The sequence below is a fragment of the Bombina bombina genome, chromosome 5, assembly GCF_027579735.1.
Source record: "Bombina bombina isolate aBomBom1 chromosome 5, aBomBom1.pri, whole genome shotgun sequence".
Lineage (NCBI taxonomy): Eukaryota > Metazoa > Chordata > Amphibia > Anura > Bombinatoridae > Bombina > Bombina bombina.
The window spans coordinates 383,450,592-383,471,547 of NC_069503.1; the positions used below are offsets into that span (position 1 = coordinate 383,450,592).

The 20,956-nt window shown below is 38.0% G+C and overlaps 1 protein-coding gene across 3 annotated transcripts in view; it reads right to left on the bottom strand.

Moving 5' to 3' along the window:
• Positions 1 to 228: 228 nt before the first annotated feature.
• SATB1 (SATB homeobox 1) overlaps positions 229 to 20,956 on the bottom strand; it is a 129,418-nt gene continuing 108,690 nt past the window's right edge. For all 3 annotated transcript variants that reach the window (XM_053714218.1, XM_053714219.1, XM_053714217.1), the window contains 2 exons: positions 11,315 to 11,518; positions 229 to 1,919 (listed from right to left, as the gene is read on the bottom strand). In XM_053714218.1, coding sequence (XP_053570193.1) covers positions 1,419 to 1,919; positions 11,315 to 11,518 — 705 coding nt within the window. In that variant the 3' untranslated portion in view covers positions 229 to 1,418. The remainder of the gene's footprint in view (positions 1,920 to 11,314; positions 11,519 to 20,956) is intronic.

Sequence of the window (20,956 nt, forward strand, 5' to 3'; positions counted from 1 at the left end):
TCTGAAAAGATAAGGGCTCTAGAAATGTTTTTCTTAATATATTTTAACTTCATGATATGGTGTTATGTCTGTTTGATAGGCAAGTTCATAAAAACACAGTAGTAATAGTGAGTTCTACATATAAATGACTATTTTACATATGACCTTACCGTTGAACAGTAAGCATTTCTCTATAGCATAGTACCAAAATTCACTCTAAGATTAACAGAGACCAACCTTACTATATCATACCATACAAACAATTTTAATTGTGTAGTTACAGTCAATAACCACTCCTAGTCAGAACATCTTTGCATAAAGAAACTTGTGATACATTTATAAAAACATCCAGCTGTAACAAAATAACTGGTGTTTTCATAGCAATAAACTCATAAAAAAGAAATACACCTTTATACAGAAACTTTGTACAGATGTAGCTTGAAAATTGATTGTAAACCAAAGGAAGACACATTGCAAACATCAATTATTTTTCACATTAATTGCATAAGTTTCTAAGGTGATCTATTAGTTTTACTTACCTAAGCTTGTTTGCATGATAGTAAAAATTGCATACCACAATAAGAGTGAAGCTTATAGTATGAATTGCTTGGATAACATAGAGCACTTTTTATAGGCAACTCTGTAAAGCACATTTTCTCTATTTAAAACTTTTAAGACACTTTGTTTTACTGCCCATCAAAATACATATATAAATATAAAACAAAAAAAGAACCAGTATGTTAACAAAGATAAGCAATATTACAAACAAAACAATCCTGAAAAAAAACATGATGCTGTAGAATCTACAGGTAAGAACATGGGGGTAAAATTATTCTACATTTGCTTCCTCATATAATACATAGAACAATGAAGAAAATTACAGTGACATTTTATTTCCAAAAGAAAATAAAATCTAAATTTACGGCAGTGCCATATCACACAAGGCATTTGTTGGCATGTTATTTTTCAACTGTATCCCACAGAATAGAGTTCTTATGTACCCTAAAACTGTGCAAGAGTAACATACTCATATTTATAGAAGCGTGACTTTTTTTTTTTTAAGATCAGGTGTGGAATACAACAGGGAATACAGAAATAAAAAACAAAAAACAAAAACAAACAAACCCACAGAAGGTTTCAATGCCTGTTTGAAGGCTCCAGATTTGAATTCAACTGCACTAGAATCATGCTCATCAAGTAGATTGTGGCTTATCCAGTGAAAACAAAATATCAAACAATCCTCAATGTTTTATCTGGAGCTAAGAACAGTTTATAGACAGAGTAAAACATTTAATGTAGTCTGCATTTTTCTTTTCTTTGTGCAAGTTTTTTTTTCAAGAATTGTTGGCTGAACAATGTACAATAAAATGTTACTGACAGTACATAGGATGGAATTGTAATTAGTAATACCAGTGGAACATCTGAATAAAAATAATACTTTACGATAAGTCTTTTAGATCAACCGTTATATCTGTATTCCCTTCTCCAGTTAAATCGTTTTCAAGTTTAACTGAAAACAGTATATTACTACTTTTGTCCTGGATTGCCTCTTCTAAATCCTTAGGCAACTCTTCATCTTCATAGTCTGCTACATCCACTTCCAAGCCAGAATTGTCTTTGAGCTTTCCATGGTGTTTAAGATAATATCTCTGATTCTGGAAAAACTTGATAATGGTATACTTGGGGAGGTCAAGTTGCGCAGAAAGTGTTTGGATTGCTTCTTCATCTGGATAAAGACCTACATCCTGTATGAAGCTCTGTAAAATGCCCAGAGCTTCCACCGAGATCTTTGTTCGGGGACGTGATTGCTGGCGATTATCATCCTCTGACTCTGCTGGAGATGCCACAGTTGGTTGCCTTGGTGGTAGCCTGGGACCTGGTTGTTGCTGTGGCTGTGGTGGTGGAGGTGGTGGTTGTGGCTGCTGCTGCTGCTGCGTTTGCTGCAGTCATAACAAAACAAAACAAAAAAAAAAAAAAGATTATTTTTATACAAAAATTTGCATGTATATTTACTTCTGGGAGAAAATGAGGTATTTTGGATTTTTTTTATACGAAAGGCAATCGTTATGTTACATAACTATGCACACATCAAACTGTCCCTTTAATTTTTTTGTCTCATTTATATGGTATAGTGATATACATTGGAATGTTACAAATACAATTTAAAGGGACAGTCAGCTCAAAAAATGTTATTGTTTAAAAAGATAGAACATCCTTTTATTATCCATTCTCCAGTTTTGCACAGCCAACATGGTTATATTATTATAGTTTTAACCTCTGTTATTACCTTGTATCTAAGTCTCTTTTCACACTTAGATACAAATGGCTATTTATTTATTATCTATTAACTTGCATTTTAGCCAATTAGTGCAGTGTCATCCACAACCCACAGAGAGAGCACAATGTTATCTATATGGCCATTATGGATTAGCATTCTCTTATTGTAAAACGCTAATAATAAAGCATGTGGTAAAAGGCTTTCTGAAGTGGCTTAGAAATGAACAGAAATTTAGAGGTTTAAATGTTATAAAGTATATTAATCTAATAATGTTGGTTGTGCAAAGCTGGGGAATGGGTAGTAAAGGCATTATCTATCTTTTTTAAACAATAAAAATTTTGTTGGTGACTGTCCCTTTAGCAAAGAAATTAATAAAAAAACAAAAACAAAATATGCTTGGTACAATCATACAACATTTAAAGGGACAGTCAAGTAAAAAAAAAAACTTTCATTTAAATAGGGCATGTCATTTTAAACAACTTTCCAATTTACTTTTATTACCAATTTTGCTTTGTTCTCTTGATATTCTTAATTGAAAGCTAAATCTAGGAGGTTCATAAGCTAATTTCTTAGACCTTAAAGGGACACTGAACCCAAATTTTTTATTTTGTGATTCATATAGAGCAAGCAATTTAAGCAGCTTTCTAATTTACTCCTATTATCAATTTTTCTTTGTTCTCTTGCTTTTTTATTTGAAAAAGAAGACATCAAAGATAAGGAGCCAGCCAATTTGTGGTTCAGAACCATGGACAGCACTTGTTTATTGGTGCTGTCCAATCAGCAAGGACAACCCAGGTTGTTCACCAAAAATGGGCCGGCATCTAAACTTAAATTCTTGCTTTTCAAATAAAGATACCAAGAGAATAAAGAAAATTTGACAATAGGAGTAAATTAGAAAGATGCTTAAAATTCCATGCTCTATCTGAATCATGAAAGAAAAAATTTGGGTACAGTGTCCCTGTAAAGGCCACCTCTAATCTGAAAGCATTTTGACAGTTTTTCACCACTAGAGGGTGTTAGTTCATGTGTTTCATATAGATAACATTGAGATCAGGCACCTGAAGCTCCTAGGAGCAAGCACTGATTGGCTAAAAATGCAAGTCTATCAAAAGAACTGAAATAAGGGGGCAGTTTGCATAGCCATAGATACAAGGTAATCACAGAGGTAAAAAGTATCCTATAATATAAAAGGCCAAGTGTGTTTGTCCGAAGCTGTCATGCACAGTAGAGACTGTGTGAGAACAAACACACCTGGCCTTCAACAGAGTATCAGCTCAGACTGACCTGGCATACCGGGTGGGAGGGGGGCGTGACGCGGGTGGGGGTTGGCGTGATGCGGATTGGGCGGGATGGGGCCGGGTGTGACATTGGAGGGGCAGATCCAGGCGTGACGCCGACAGAGCCGGGTGTGGCGTGGGTGGGCAACTGTGGACGTGAGAGACCTTAAAAGAGGTGGGATAGAGAGAGAGCAAAAGGGGGGATAGAGAGAGCAAAAGAGAGGGAGAGCAAAAGAAAAGGGAGAGACAGCAAAAGAGAGGGGGGAGAAAGGGGAGAGAGAGAGAGCGCAAAAGAGAGGGGGGAAGAAATGGGGGAGAGAGAGGGCAAAATAGAGGGGGGAGAGAGTGTAAAAATGAAGGGGGGGAGAGAGGGGGGAGTAAGAGAGAGAGAGAGAGAGAGAAAGAGGGGAGAGAGAGCATAAGAGAGGGGGAGAGAGAGAGCATAAGAGAGGGTGAGAGAGAGCAAAAGCGAGGGAGAGAGAGAGAGAGAGAGAGAGAGAGAGAGAGAGAGAGAGAGAGCGAAAGAGAGGGAGAGAGAGAGAGACAGCAAAAGAGATGGATGAAAGAGAGCAAAATAAATGGGAAAGAGAGAGCCAAAGAGACGGAGAGAGAGCCAAAGAGACAGAGAGAGAGAGAGAGAGAGAGAGAGAGAGAGAGAGAGAGAGAGAGAGAGAGAGAGAGAGAGAGAAAGAAAGAAAGAAAGAAAGAAAGAAAGAAAGAGAGAAAGAGAGAGAGCAAAAGAGAGGGGAGAGAGAGCAAAAGAGAGGGGAGAGAGAGAGCAAAAGAGAGGGGAGAGAGAGAGCAAAAGAGAGGGGAGAGAGAGCAAAAGAGAGGGGGAGAGAGCAAAAGAGAGGGGGAGAGAGAGAGAGCAAAAGAGAGGGGGAGAGAGAGAGAGCAAAAGGGAGGGAGGGAGAGAGAGTAAAAGAGGGAGAGAGAGCAAAAGAGGGGAGAGAGAGAGAGCAAAAGAGGGGGGAGAGAGAGAGAGAGCAAAAGAAGGGGGGGAGAGAGAGAAAAAGAGAGGGAGAGAGACAGCAAAAGAGAGGGGGGAGAGAGCAAAAGAGAGGAGGGGAGAGAGCAAAAGAGAGGAGGGGAGAGAGAGACAGCAAAAGAGAGGGGGGAGAGAGAGAGCAAAAGAGAGGAGGGATAGCGCAAAACTGAGGGGAAGAGAGAGTGAAAAAGAGAGGGAGGAAAAGAGAGGGGGGGAGAGGGAGAGAGCAAAAGAGAGGGAAGAGAGCAAAAGAGAGGGGAGAGAGAGAGCAAAAGAGAGGGGGGGAAGAGAGAGAGCAAAAGAGGGGGGATAGAGAGAGCAAAAGAAGGGGGATAGAGAGAGCAAAAGAGGGGGGATAGAGAGAGCAAAAAAGAGGGGGATAGAGAGAGCAAAAGAGGGGATAGAGAGAGCAAAAGAGAGGGGATAGAGAGAGCAAAAGAGGGAGAGAGAAAGCAAAAGAGAGGGGGAGAGAGCAAAAGAGAGGAGGGAAAAGAGAGGGGGAGAGAGGGAGCAAAAGAGGGGGAGAGAGGGAGCAAAATAGAAGGAGGGAGACAGCAAAAAAGAGGGGGAGAAAGGGGAGGGAGAGAGCAAAAGAGGGGAGAGAGAGAGAGCGTGCAAAAGAGAAGGGGGAGAGAGCAAAAGAGAGGGGATAGAGAGAGCAAAAGAGAGGGAGCAAAAGAGAGGGGGGAGAGATCAAAAGAGAGGAGGGGAGAGAGAGAGCAAAAGAGAGGGGATAGAGAGAGCAAAAGAGAGGGAGAGAGACAGCAAAAGAGAGGGAGAGAGACAGCAAAAGAGAGGGGGAGAGAGAATGCAAAACAGAGGGGAAGAGAGAGTGAAAAAGAGAGGAAGGAAAAGAGAGGGGGAAAGAGAGAGCAAAAGAGAGGGGGAGAGAGGGAACAAAATAGAAGGAGAGAGACAGCAAAAGAGAGGGGGAGAAAGGGGAGGGAGAGAGCAAAAGAGGGGAGAGAGAGAGAGAGTGTGCAAAAGAGAGGGGGGAGAGAGAGCGAGCAAAAGAGAGGGGGGAGAGAGAGCGAGCAAAAGAGAGGGGAGAGTGAGCGCAAGCAAAAGAGAGAGGAGAGCGCAAAAGAGAGGGGAGAGAGAACACAAAAGAGAGGGGGAGAGAGCAAAAGAGAGGGGAGAGAGAGCGCAAAAGAGAGGGGAGGAAAGAGAGGGGGAAAAGAGGAGGAAGAGAGGGGGGAGAGAAAGCAAAAGAGAGGGGAGAGAGCAAAAGAGAGGTGGAGAGAGGCAGCAAAATAGAGGGAGGAAAGAGAGCAAAAGAAAAGGAGAGAGAGCAAAAGAGCGGGGATTGAGAGAGCAAAATAGGGGGGAAGAGAGAGCAAAAAAGATGGGGGAGAGAGAGCAAAAGAGAGGGGGGAAGTGAGAGAGAGAGCAAAAGAGGGGGAGAGAGAGAGCAAAGAGAGAGGGGAAAGAGAGAGAGAGCAAAAGAGGGGGGATATAGAGAGCAAAATAGAGAGGGGAGAGAGAGAGAGAGAGAGAGAGAGAGAGAGAGAGAGAGAGAGAGAGAGAGAGAGAGAGCAAAAGAGGGGGGATAGAGAGAGCAAATGACAGAGAGAGAGACTGCAAAAGAGAGGGGGAGAGAGAGCACAAAAGAAAGGGAGGAAATAAAAGGGAGAGAGAGAGAGAGAGGAAAAGAGAGGGGGAGAGAGAGAGAGCAGAAGAGAGGGGGAGAGAGAGAGCAAAAGAGAGGGGGGAGAGAGCAAAAGAGATGGAGGATAGAGAGAGAGCAAGGGGTGGAACCGCTGTACTGCAAAAAATGGCCCGTGTACACGGGCTTTAGGACTATTATTATTATAACTGTGTTGGTTATGCAAAATTGGGGAATGGGTAATAAAGGGATTATCTACCTTTTTACACAACAAAAATTCTGGTGTTTACTGTCCCTTTAATTTCAATGGGCCATTATTTTGTAAGACTGGCTACAGCCAAAAAGGTGTTTTTTTGCAAGGATTCACATTATCGCATAAGACCTTTATTTTTTCAAACACATTTGGATATTTTGCAAGCAATATAAAAAAAATTATTTTAGTACGTTCCTGTTACATTTTATTCTTTTTTAATGAACATCATATTGCAGGATTATTATTCTTCAATGAAAAACTATATCTCTTTTCTAAACTATTTGTAAGAAGCAAAACATTCTCAGCATATACATGTTATCTCTACACAAATAAAAGTATACATTTAGAAAGAATACATATCGATGAATGATAAATATTATACTGTTTTAGAAATGTTTCTCATGAAAATTATAAAGATTTGCATAAGGTTCACAAAGCTGTTTCGAAATACAGTATACGGCTAGATTACGAGTTTTGCGGTATGAGTGAAAAAGCAGCGTTATGGCTCTTTTTCACTGATGCTGGTATTAAGAGTCTTGCAGGTTTAGCTGCACCGCACACTTTTTTGGCCGTAACGCAATGTAACTACCGCAGCTTTCAAAAAGTCCTTTTTCAATGGGACTTCCATAGCGCCAGGTATTACAAGTTTGCCTGGGAGGCCAAAAAGTGAGCGGTACAGCCTATAACCACAAGATTCGTACTGCCATCTGAAAGTCAGTAGTTATTTGTTTTAACCTACAACGCCGTAACATAAAACTCATAACTAACTATAGGGTACACTAACACCCATAAACTACAAATTAACCCTTAAATCGAGGCCCTCCCGCATCGCAAACACTAAAATAAAATTATTAAACCCCTAATCTGCCGCTCCGGACATCGCCGCCACTAGAACAAACATATTAACCCCTAAACCGCCGCACTCCCGCATCGTAAACACTAGTTAAATATTATTAACCCCTAATCTGCTGTCCTTAACATCGCCGCAACCTGCATTACTGTTATAAACCCCTAATCTGCTGTCCCTAACATAGCCATCACTATACTAAAGTTATTAACCCCTAAACCTAACCCTAAGTCTAACCCTAACACCCACTAACTTTAGTATAATTAAAATAAATCTAAATAAAAATTACTATCATTAATTAAATAATTCCTATTTAAAACTAAATACTTACCTATAAAATAAACCCTAAGCTAGCTACAATATAGTTACATTGTAGTTAGCTTAGTATTTATTTTTATTTCACAGGTATGTTTGTATTTATTTTAACTAGGTAGACTAGTTAGTTAATAGCTGTTAACTATTTACTAGCTACCTAGCTAAAATAAATACAAATTTACCTGTAAAATTAAACCTAACCTGTCTTACACTAACACCTAACCTTACAATACGATTAAATAAATTACATTAATTAAATACAAAATACAATTAACTAAATTACAAAAACAAAACCACTAAATTACACAAAATAAAAAAGAAATTATCAAATATTTAAATATTCTAATCTAATAGCCCTATCAAAATAAAAAAGGCCCCCCAAAATAAAAAAAAAAACCTAGCCTAAACTAAACTTCCAATAGCCCTTAAAAGGGCCTTTTGCGGGGCATTGACCTAAAGAAATCAGCTCTTTTACCTGTAAAAATAAATACAAACACCCCCCCAACAGTAAAACCCACCACCCACACAACCAAACCCCCCAAATAAAAACCTATCTATAAAACCTAAGCACCCCGTTGCCCTGAAAAGGGCATTTGGATGGGCATTGCCCTTAAAAGGGCATTTAGCTCTTTTTCCACCCAAACCCTAAGCTAAGTCCTCAGCGAAGCCGGCAGAAGTCTTCATCCAAGCAGGCCTAAGTCTTCATACAGACGGCATCTTCTATCTTCATCCATCCGGCGTGGAGTGGCTCCATCTTCAAGACATCTGGCATGGAGTATCCTCTTCAATCGACAGCTCTTCCAGAATGAAGGTTCCTTTAAGGGACGTCATCCAAGATGGCATCCCTGGAATTCCGATTGGCTGACAGAATCAGCCAATTGGAATTAAAGGTGAAAAATTGGCTGAAGCTCAATCCTATTGGCTGATTGAATCAGCCAATAGGAATTTTTCACCTTTAATTAGGATTATCTTATAGAATTCTAACAGCCAATCGGAATTCAAGGGACGCCATCTTGGATGACATCCCTTAAAGGAACCTTCATTCTGGAAGAGCCGTAGATTGAAGAGGATGCTCCGCGCCGGATGTCTTGAAGATGGAGCCGCTCCGCGCCAGATGAATGAAGATAGAAGATGCCATCTGGATGAAGACTTCTGCTGGCTTGGATGAAGACTTCGGCCGGCTTGGATGAAGACTTCGGCCGGCTTGGATGAAGACTTCTGCCGGCTTTGTTGAGGACTTCTGCTGCTTCGTTGAGGATGGATGTCGGGTCTTCAAAAACTGTAAGTGGACCTTCGGGGGTTAGTGTTAGGTTTTTTTAAGGGTTTATTGGGTGGGTTTTATTTTTAGCTTGGGGTTTGGGTGGAAAAAGAGCTAAATGCCCTTTTAAGGGCAATACCCATACAAATGCCCTTTTTAGGGCAATGGGGAGCTTAGGTTTTTTTAGTTAGGATTTTATTTGTGGGGTTTGGTTGTGTGGGTGGTGAGTTTTACTGTTGGGGGGTTGCTTGCATTCTTTTTTACAGGTAAAAGAACTGATTTCTTTGGGGCAATGCCCCGCAAAAGGCCATTTTAAGGGCTATTAGCATTTTAGTTTAGGCTAGGGTTTTTTTATTTGGGGGGGGGGGGGGCTTTTTATTTTGATAGGGCTATTAGATTAGGTGTAGTTCCTTTAAATATTTGATCATTTCTTTTTTATTTTGTGTAATTTAGTGTTTGTTTTTTTTGTAATTTAGTTAATTGAATTTAATTAATGTAATTTATTTAATTTTAGTGTAATGTTAGGTTTTAGTGTAAGACAGGTTAGGTTTTATTTTACAGGTAAATTTGTATTTATTTTAACTAGGTAGTTAGTAAATAGTTAAAAACTATTTAGTAACTATTCTACCTAGTTAAAATAAATACAAACTTGCCTGTGAAATAAAAATAAAACCTAAGTTAGCTACAATATAACTATTAGTTATATTGTAGCTATCTTAGGGTTTATTTTATAGGTAAGTATTTAGTTTTAAATAGGAATTATTTAGTTAATGATAGTAATTTTTATTTAGATTTATTTTAATTATATTAAAGTTAGTGGGTGTTAAGGTTAGGGTTAGGTTTAAGGGTTTATAACTTTAGTATAGAGGCGGCGACATTGGCGGTGGCAGATTAGGGGTTAATAACTGTAATGTAGGGGTTAATAAATGTAGGTAGGTGGCGGCAGATTAGGGGTTAATAAGTGTATGTAGGTGGTGGCGACATTGGGGATGGCTGATTAGGGGTTAATAACTAATGTAGGTGTCAGCGGTGGCAGATTAGGGATTAATAAGTGTAATGTAGGTGTTGGCAATGTTGGGGGCAGCAGATTAGGGGTGTTTAGACTCTGGGTTTATGTTAGGGTGTAAACATAAATTTTCTTTCCCCATAGGAATCAATGGGGCAGCGTTACGGAGCTTTACGCTCCTTTATTGCAGGTGTTAGGCTTTTTTTCAGCCAGCTTTACCCATTGATGTCTATGGGGAAATCATGAACGAGCACGTAAAACCAGCTCAAAGCAGCGTTGGTATTGGAGTGCGGTATGGAGCTCAATTTTGCTCAACGCTCACTTATTGCCTGCTACAGCCGGGTTTATGATAAACTGTAATAGCAGCGCTGTAGGGAGGTGAGCGGTGACAATAACTTGCAAGTTAGCACCGAGCAGCTCTTACTGCAAAACTCGTAATCTAGCCGATAGGTCCTTGTGATTTTCCCTTGATGTTTTTTTTTTGTATTAAAGGGACATTCAACACTGCCCACAACATTAATCTATGTTTCAAAACTAAATAAAAAGATCAAGCTCCAAGGTGCCCCCTTTCTCTTACTTACCGCCTTCACTGTTGAATCGTCATTGTTATCTTCCAAATTGGTGTCCTAACATGTCTTCCTAACTCCCCCCACCGTGACGTCTTCGCCTTCTTTCTCAAACTAGCAGCCAATGAGAGCCCATTCCCCAGACTGAAATCCAAGCGCGTTCACGGCCGTTAGCGCATGTGCAATATACTAGGAACACTAAAAGCGGAACCAAAATAATCCAAGTTGTTTCCGTTCCGCTTATATTACGTAATGGAGTACTATAAGTAAGATAATCGGAACGGAAACAACTTGGGTTATTATGGTTCCGCTTTTAATGTTCCTATTGTATCGCGCATGCGCTAAAGCCTGTGAACGCGCTGGGATTGAAGTAGGAGAAATGGGATATAACTGTCGGCTAGTTTGAAGAAGACGACCTATACGTCACAGTGGGGGGAGTTAAGCAGCCATATTAGGAGACAAATTTTGAAGTTATCGATGAGGATTGAACAGTGAAGGCAGTAAGTAAGAGAAAGGGGGAACGTTGAAGTTTGCTCTTTATACTTAGTTTAGAAACATAGATTATTGTTGTGGGCAGTGTTGAATGTCCCTTTAAATTAAGAAATCTTTCTGTGTATTTCATCTGCATGGGTAAATGAGTTATAAAGAATACTTTAGTTATAGTGCAAAACACTGTCACATATGCTGTTCCCCATATAGCAATGCCATTTTTGGTGAAAATGTATACTTGTTCTACATATAAGATGCTTTGGATATATGATGATCATACAACTTCAAAAACATGTCAAAAACCAATGTTTCTGTGTTTCTAACACTAATAATAAAGTAGAGTGTTGTGGGTGGAATATGCATAATTATTACTAGTTAATTGTAAGGGAACCTTTAAACTTAGAAAAGAAAAATTGTGGAGAAAATGTCCAAATTATTTGTGCATTACAGACCTGCATTTGCTCTGTAGGAACATGTATTACATGGGATGGTCTTTCACTGTGCTGATGAACGGCATTGCTTTCTTGCTCATAAATTACATCTCTCTCTGTTTGGGGAAGACTGAGGAACCGTCGAATCATTGAGAGGTTCTCCCAAAGTGTCCTGTTTTCTGGAGAAGGGTCTTCTTTCCATCGCAGCAGTTCACAGAGCCAACCCTTGATGAGAATAAAACAAAATGTGCATTCTTGTAAACTAACATGCTGCAAATGGCATTCTCAATGACAACAGTTATTTCAAATTTTTGGCTAGATTACGAGTGAAGAGCAATATTGTGATTGCGTGATCATGAGATTTGCGCTCCACTCAGTAATACCATTGCACATAAATGTGAGCTGGTATTACAAGTGAGACAAAATGGGAACGCAACCTCACATTCGCCTTGCCTGGAAGCCAAGCACTTACGAGGCTTCAATGGGAGCCTTGTTTTCATGCCGGCAACCATAGCAGGCAAATTGTGCAACAATAAATATGTATATGCTTATATGCATATATATTTATGTGTATATACACATATTAAGACATAAATATATATGTATATAAGAATATAAATAAGATTATATATTTATAGTGAGAACACAATCCCCCATAGACATCCATGTAAAGGGACCTTCAGTGAGTTTTTTTTTTCTAACACCCCCACATCTCCCCTTATAACTGCTTTGTGCAGTTTTTTATTAAAACAATAAAGATGCTCATATTTTTATTTAATCTTACTCTACTGTCTTCTTTATTTTGAGGGCGATTGGGACAACTTTTTTTCATTAATGATGAAGTTATTAATCTGGCCCTTAATTTTTTTAAACAAAAACAAAAATTGCATTTCTTCATGCCTCAGAGGGATATCTATAAATCCTATTACTGACTCATTATTATATTATATATGAGACCTCAAATCAAAATTGGCATCAAATATCAATGTTGGAATAATTATAAAAAAAATGTTAAACATAAATCTATTTATGTTACTTGAAGATTACTGTGAAGTAAATCACAATATAAATTAATATTATGGCAAAATATTCAGTAAATAAATAAATAAAAAGACAAGAAAATATTTGATAATCCTAAAAAGGATATTTATATACATATTCTGCAGGTTCTCATTTGCTTAAAGAAAAAGAAAGAACACCTCAAACTTTAAAATAAAAAGCATAGAAAAATATGAGTAGTAATAGGGTGAAGAAGAAATTTCTACAGATTATGCTTAAATTTGCAATAAAATGAATACTGGAAAACTAAAAATAAAAAAAATACAGAAAACCATTGATTGGGAAAGATCAGTTGGTAGACAAATTGATATGGAATTTTTTATATATGGAGAGAAATATAAAACAATTGATACCTATAATCTAGAAAATATAGAATAAATTATCATATTTACTAATTTACTATCTCCAGTGTGTACATTGTGAATTAAGCCAAATGACACGTGTGTTTTTGTTGTTGTTTTTTCCCACTATACTGGTGTAATAACAAAATGTCACAAATGTTTTTTCTTTTTCTCATTTTCCTTTACAATGTTATTGTAATTTCTTTAAAAAATGTATACATATTTATATCAAAAAAATATGAGGAAAATGTCATATAAGAATTAAATAAGCCCAGTGTTAAGCTTGATAAAGTATTTAAAATAAACATAGTGAGATAATATGAATGTCATCATTGCATGGATGGACAATATGAAATGGGTGTTTTAGAAAACCTTTCTTGATATTGTAAAAATGTTCCTCTAATCTTTCTCTTAATGGTCTAGAGGTACAGCCTATATACTGTAGTCTACACAAACAATCCCTTAAATACACTACATTATTTGTATTACAAGTAGAAATTTGAGTAATATTAATAAGTTTCTTGTCAATACAAGAAGAAAAAGTTTTAATACATCTTTCACTAGAATGAAAGGGACGTGAAACACAAATGTTTTATTTCTTGATTTAGATAAAAAATAAAATTAAAAATTAAAAAAAAATCCAATTAACTTCTATTATCTAATTTGCTTCATTCTATTGATATCCTTTGTTGACGAGACAGTAATGCACATGGGTAAGCCAATAACATATATATGCAACCACCGATCAGCAGCTCTTGAACATACCTAGGTATGCTTTTCAACTAAGGATACTAGGAAAACAAAACTAATTAATTAATAGAAGTAATTTGGAAAATTGCTTAAAGGGACAGTCAAGTCCAAAAAAAAACTTTCATGATTCAAATAGGGCATGTAATTTTAAACAACTTTCCAATTGACTTTTATCACAATTTTGCTTTTTTCTTTTAGTATTCTTAGTTGAGCTAAACCTAGGAGGTTCATATGCTAATTTCGTAGACCTTTTAGTCCGCCTCTAATCTAAATGCAGTTTGATAGTTTTTCACCACTAGAGGGCATTAGTTCACGTGTTTCATATAGATAACATTGAGCTCTTGCACGTGAATTTATCATGGAGACAGCTCTGATTGGCTAAAATGCAAGTCTGTCAAAAGAACTGAAATAAGGGGGCAGTCTGCTGAGGCTTCGATACAAGGTAATTACAGAGGTAAAACGTGCATAATTATAACTGTGTTGGTTATGCAAAACTGGGGAATTGGCAATAAAGAGATTATCTATCTTTTAAAACAACAAAAATTCTAGTGTTGACTGTCCCTTTAAAATTAAATGCTCTCTTTTTTGGGTTTGATTTTCCCTTTTAAAGATCTACACCCGAAGAAAAATACACATTTATAAAATCCAGGTGAAATATTATCTAGCCATGTTAAAATCTTAATTTTTTTTCCGAATAACTCTTTGTTAATTTACCCTTTACATTTTTGTGCTTTTCTAAAAAATTATCCACATCCTATCTTCTTTGATTCCTATCAGATTCAGATCTCTTTTTTAATATACTCAATTATTTCTCTATAATACTTCTCTATTTTGGTTACATTTATCCAAATGATTGGTCCTATTATTATTATTATCGGTTATTTGTAGAGCGCCAACAGATTCCGCAGCGCTATCCTACATTATTATTACCTACAATTGTATTATAAGTTTTTGAATATTCCTCCTAATACTTTAAAAATCCTCTGCTATCTTCATTACCTACAGCTCTGATGACTTTATCTAAATATCCTTCATCCTATTTCTTTTCTATAAAGCTGCTTTTCATAACTTCTGCTTGGTTGTTAAACACATCCTTTTCTTTACGGTTCCTTTGTAACCTGTGAAATTGGCCTTTAGGAACATTCCTCAAACAATTTTTTAAAAGACAACTGCTTATTTCAATAACATTTTAACATCAACTTTTTTAAAGTAATTTCTAGTTTGGATCAAATTATTTTCTATAAATATTTCAAGGTCAAAAAAGTAACTTGAGTTTGATTACATTCCCAGGTTAGTTTTATCATTACAATTTAGGTGATTCTTATATGACTCTAGATCTGTCCTATTCCCTTGCCATATGAAAAAAACATCATTTACATATCTACAATGGGCCACTTTCTTGTAAAAGTTCTACACACTATGATCTGTGCAAATCCAGATCAACCCTATAGTTATGTGCAAGTATAAACATAAAATGCACATAAGAGCATATTATTTTTGCATTTATATCCCTTTAATCTGAAAAATATTCTGCTATGCATATAGATATATAAATGGTACTCTCTCTTCGAGCATAACATTATATAAAGGAAACAGACAGGGCTGCCCCCTCTCACCACTTTTATTCAACATTGCATTAGAACCCTTAGCTATATTATGCAGGGAAACCTTAGAGGATATCTTGATTGTGAAAAAAAGATTAATCTTATCCTTATACGCGGATGATATCCTTTTCTACATGGGCAATACAAAATTAAATATACCCCGACTCTTATATGTAATCTCTGAATTTAGTAATTTATTGGGATATACAATTAATCTTAAAAAATCGGAAATGCTCTGGATTGTGAAAAAGAAAGATAGTTTGTTGCTAAATCCTTTTATGCAAGTTGATAGAAATATTAAATAGTTATAATTCTATCTAATAAGTCAAACGAGTGGTATGACCTCAATTTCTCCCCGATGTAGCAAAAATGCACATCACACCTAAGCAAGACCAATCTTGCTAAAAAGAGAACTTTAAAGTATACTATGTACAATACTATCTCAGCATGGGATAAGGTCTGTAAATTTCTTCACATTGATAAGAATATGCCAGTTTATCTTCCAATCTTGGCTAACCCTGAGTTTGAAATTGGACTTAAAAATTATGTATTAAAAAAAGTGGCACAGAATGGCCTTAACTTTATATTTCAATTAATTGATCCTCAGACCAAAATGGTTAAAACATTTGATTCTTTGATGTCAGTTTGGAGAAAAAACAATTCTTTGCCTATTTGCAGGTTAGACATTTTATAGAGTCATAACTGTTAGATTCAAATCCCTGGTCCCCAGGGAACTTAGATTTTATTATTAATCGCTTTAAGTCTGGGATGCATTCTATTTGCATGATATACAACCTCTTAATATTCCAGGATGCAAAAGATAAAATGTCAGGCCTCTTTCAACAATGGCACACAGATATCCTAGGCCTTAATTTTGAACTCTTTTATAAGAGTTTCTCTAGTGTAGACAAGTATACCAGGGCAATCTCATAAACAGATCATATATTACTCTAAAAAAATGGCCAAATGGTATTCCATGGGTAATAATCTATGCTCTAGATGTAGTAAACCTGGAACTTCATGCATTTTCTCTGTGCCCTAAACTATAGAAATTCTGGATGCAAATTGTGTTCTGGCTTAATAGATTTCTCCCTACCAGAATCAAATTAGGTACTAAACAAGTGTTTTTCCTTGTTACTCAGAGACGATTTCAGAACAAACAGCTAATCAATGTGGCTATCTTAGTTGCGAGACAGATGATTTTGAAAACATGGAAGGACAGAAAGGTACCAACTTTCGCTGCCTTTATTAAAAACATGCTATTTCAGTAAGCAGTTGCTCAACAAGACCCAATGATATATTTAGACAACAAACTAAAAGCATTTCTAGAAAAATGGGAGAAAGTAATCCTGTCACTATCCATTGAGACTCAAAGGCAAATATTGGACCCACTACATGCCTCCCCCCTCTTTCTCCAACTGTTACAGTTGGATTGTCTTTCGCACTGACAATAAATTTTTATATAGTTTTTTTTTATTGTTTATGTGTATGTTATGGGGGGGGGGTTTAGTTCAGAAAAATATCCAATTCTCTGTCAATTATAAATTATATGTCAGAAATTGATTTAAGGTATTCTGTATATTATTTTTTCTTGAATGTATTCTGTGTAAATTAACAATTTTCATTCATCTTTATGTTCTTTCAATTTTCTGTTTTTGTATACACACAGTATATAAAAAAATAGTGAGCTAAATGATATTACAAATCCATGGTTAAACAGATTTACCAGAGAATGTTTAGAGTAGTCGACATCACTTTTGATCCCTATACTTTTAACAGAAATGGCAACCACGTTAAATTTCACTTATTTTACAAGTTGAAAGTTATAGCTAGCGCTTGAGTGAAAGCCAAAATAGTGCTAGAATAATAAACAGACTGTATTTTATAAAGCTACAACCTTGTGTGGTGTTTCCAGCTTTGAGGACTGTGTGTTTCCAAGATCCCAGGTCACATATGGTGGAGAATGCGGGCAACACACTGATAGTCTGTTAAGGAAACAATACCACACTTAAAATGGAGGAAGTTGTAAAGGCTTTACTACAGGCTACGGCCTCACAGCAACAGGCCACTGCCACACAGCAGCAAGCTACTGCCAGCCAGCAAGAAAATATTGCAGTGCTACAAAAGCTGGTATTAACGCAAAGAGAGGAACAGCAGAATATCACACGTACCATGCAGCAGGAGATTCGAGGCCTATCTGAAAGACTGGGCAGGTGTGCTGCAGAAATTCCACACAGTTCTAAGACTCTGAGAGTGAGTAACTATTTGCAAAAGATGGTGGCTACAGATGATGTGGAGGCTTACCTGATGGCTTTTGAAAGGACAGCCGAAAGAGAAGGGTGGCCTGCGTCTGAATGGGCAAGTCTCCTTGCGCCATTTCTGAGTGGAGAACCTCAGAAGACATATTATGATTTGACTATAAAAAGCTAAAAACAGAAATCTTGGCCCACCTGGGAGTAACGACAGCAGTGAGGGCCCAGCGATTTCACTCCTGGACTTACAGTCAAGACAAAGCCGTGTGGTCACAGATGTTTGACTTAATACATCTTGCCAGGAAAAGGCTACAGCCAGAGGTCAACTCAGCTAGTCACATTGTGGAACAGCTCGTGATGGACCGGTTCCTGCGAGGATTGCCTGTTTCCCTGCAGCGGTGGGTCAGCCAGAGTGAACCTAAAACTGCTGACAGTCTAGTTGCCCTGGTGGAACACTATTTGACTGCCAGAGAGTTTCTACAAATCCCTAACCAGGAAAGACCTAGAACCCTGAAGATCCAGAGTCCCAGTAAATTGGGTAAGACTGTTCCGGGGAAAAGGGGGTATCAGGAGGAGCAGATGGGTTTTTACAACCCGAGGGACATTACAGCAAGGGACAAGATTTTTGTGAGGCAGGAAGGGTCCACAATAGCCTCAAAGATTTTGTCTAATGCTAATATTAAATGTTTTCAATGTAAAGAGTATGGACATTTTGCAAAGGACTGCCCTGAGAATGATGTTGTTCATTGTACTCTTGCTCAGTTTATGTAATTACCAAAAATGATTGTTTAAATGGCCACCCTTGGTGCACTGTAAGGGTGGAGGGAAATGAAATTAAAGCTTTGCTGGACTTTGGTAGCATGGTTACACTCATAGACAGGGGTCTGTTGAGAAATACTCCTATTGATAATTACCAGAACCTAGATATTGCTTGTGTCCATGGGGACATACACAAGTATCCAACTGCTAAAGTACTTATTGAAACTCAAAATGGCCCTATACATCATAGAGTTGGTTTAGTGGATAAATTAGTCCATGAAATGATAATAGGCAGAGATTTTCCCCATTTTTTGAATCTATGGGATGCTGCTGAGAAAAATTCACCGGATTCAGTAGAGGGCGCTGTTTGTGACTTTCCCTTTTCTGATTTATTGGGGGATAACTTAGACAAAATAATTCCTGCAAGAGAGAAACACTCAACCCCTATGGAAACCCTAGTTGGAGGTAATACTGAACAGAATAATACAGGTCAATCTAATATATCTGAACCTGATGTAGAAATAACTGACCTAGAGGTTAGCCCAAGTAACTTTAGGGCTGCACAATGGGAGGATCCAACTTTAGCTGTGGCTAGAAACTATATTTCCATAAGAAATGGCACCCCCATTAATACTGATAAAGTGCTCACCTATCCATACTTTTAAGTGGAAAATTATTTATTGTACAGAGTTGGGGAAAAAGGAATCTGTCAAACAGCTGTTAGTACCCCAGGCATATCAACACATTGTATTAAACCTGGCACATAGCCACATACTTGGGGGGCACTTGGGGATTGAAAAAAACAGAGAGAGAATTCTTAGGAGGTTTTATTGGCCAGGTGTAATGGCATCTATCACAAATTATTGTTCTTCTTGTCATGAATGCCAATTAACTGCCCCTCTTACAGCATACCATAGCCCCTTTGTGCCCTTACCCATAATTGAGGTCCCATTTGAACGCATTGGTATGGATTTTGTGGGTCCTCTTGTAAAGTCTGCAAAGGGGCAACAGTATATATTGGTAATAGTAGTCTATGCTACACGTTACCCTGAGGCAATACCCATGCGTACTACTTCAGCAAAAGTAATTGCTAAGGAGTTAATGTTAATGTTCAGCCATGTTGGGATTCCCAAAGAAATATTAACAGACCAAGGCACTCCATTTATGTCGAGAATTACAAAGGAGTTGTGTAATCTTCTTCATATAAAACATCCGTATACCACCCACAAACTGATGGTCTGGTAGAACGATTTAATAAAATACTAAAGGCTATGCTCAAAAAAGTAATTGATAAAGATGGGAAAAACTGGGATTTCCTTTTGCCTTATTTAATGTTTTCCATCCGAGAGGTCCCTCATGCTTCTACTGGGTTTTCGCCCTTTGAACTTTTGTATGGAAGACACCCCAGAGGGTTGCTAGACATAGCTAAGGAGACTTGGGAACAGGAATCAACCCCTCACAGAAGTGTGATTGAACATATAACTCAGATGCAGGATCGGATGAAAGCCATTATGCCCATAGTTAGAGAACACATGGAAAATGCCCAAAGGCACCAGCAGAACAGCTATAATAGAAATGCCAGGGTTCATGTGTTTAACCCAGGAGACAGAGTACGAGTCCTGGTTCCCACTGTAGAGAACACATTTTTGGCAACATGGCATGGGCCATATGAAGTCATTGACAGAGTGGGGGAAGTAAATTACAAAGTAAGACAGCCTGGGAGGCGAAAGGAGGTACAGATTTACCATGTGAATTTACTTAAACCGTGGAAAGAAAGAGAAACACTTCTGTCTATAAAAACAGCAGACCTCCCTACAATGGAGGAGAATGAACCCATAGTCAATATCTCAGAAACCCTGACTATCCACCAGAAGAAGGAGGTAAAAGACTTCATCAGATTAAATAAAGATATTTTCTCCTCAGTTCCAGGAAGAACTACGATAATGGAGCATGACATTGTCACTGAACCGGGAAAAAGGATAAATCTAAAGCCATATAGAATACCTGAAGCCCGGAAGGGAAGCAATCAAATTGTAAGTAAAGAAAATGCTGGACCTTGGGGTAATTGAAGAATCCCAAAGTGACTGGAGTAGCCCAATTGTGCTTGTACCAAAGCCTGATGGCACAATCAGGTTTTGTAATGATTACCGGAAGCTGAATGCAATATCCAAGTTTGATGCATACCCCATGCCAAGGGTTGATGAACTTGTGGAGAGACTCGGGAGAGCCAGGTAGCTTACCACATTGGATTTGACCAAGGGTTATTGGCAAGTGCCGCTTACAGGATGGGCAAAGGAAAAGACTGCCTTCTCTACTCCAGATGGGCTCTTCCAATACAAGGTGTTACCTTTTGGCCTACATGGTGCTCCAGCAACATCTCAAAGAATGATGGACCGGATCTTAAGGCCACATGCTCATTTTGCTGCAGCTTACTTAGATGACGTGGTCATACATAACAAAGATTGGGAGTCTCACTTGCCAAAACTGCAAGCTGTCCTTAATTCCATAAGAAATGCCGGTCTGACAGCAAATCCGAGTAAATGTACCATTGGCTTGGAGGACGCCAAGTATCTTGGCTATTCCATTGGAAGAGGAATAGGGAAGCCACAACTTGCTAAAGTTGAAGCCATAAGGAATTTGCCACGACCTATGACGAAGAAACAGGTCAGAACATTTCTTGGGCTTCTTGGCTACTACAGAAGGTTTATCTCCAACTTTGCTACTATAGCGGGTCCTTTAACTGACCTCACTAAAGCAAAAGCTAAAGTAATAGTGAATGGTCCTCTGAAGCTCAACAGGCATTTCAAAATGTCAAGGAAGCCATCTGTAGATAACCAGTGTTAGTCACCCCTGTTTTTTCAAAGGAGTTTGTTTTACAGACGGATGCCTCTGGTGTAG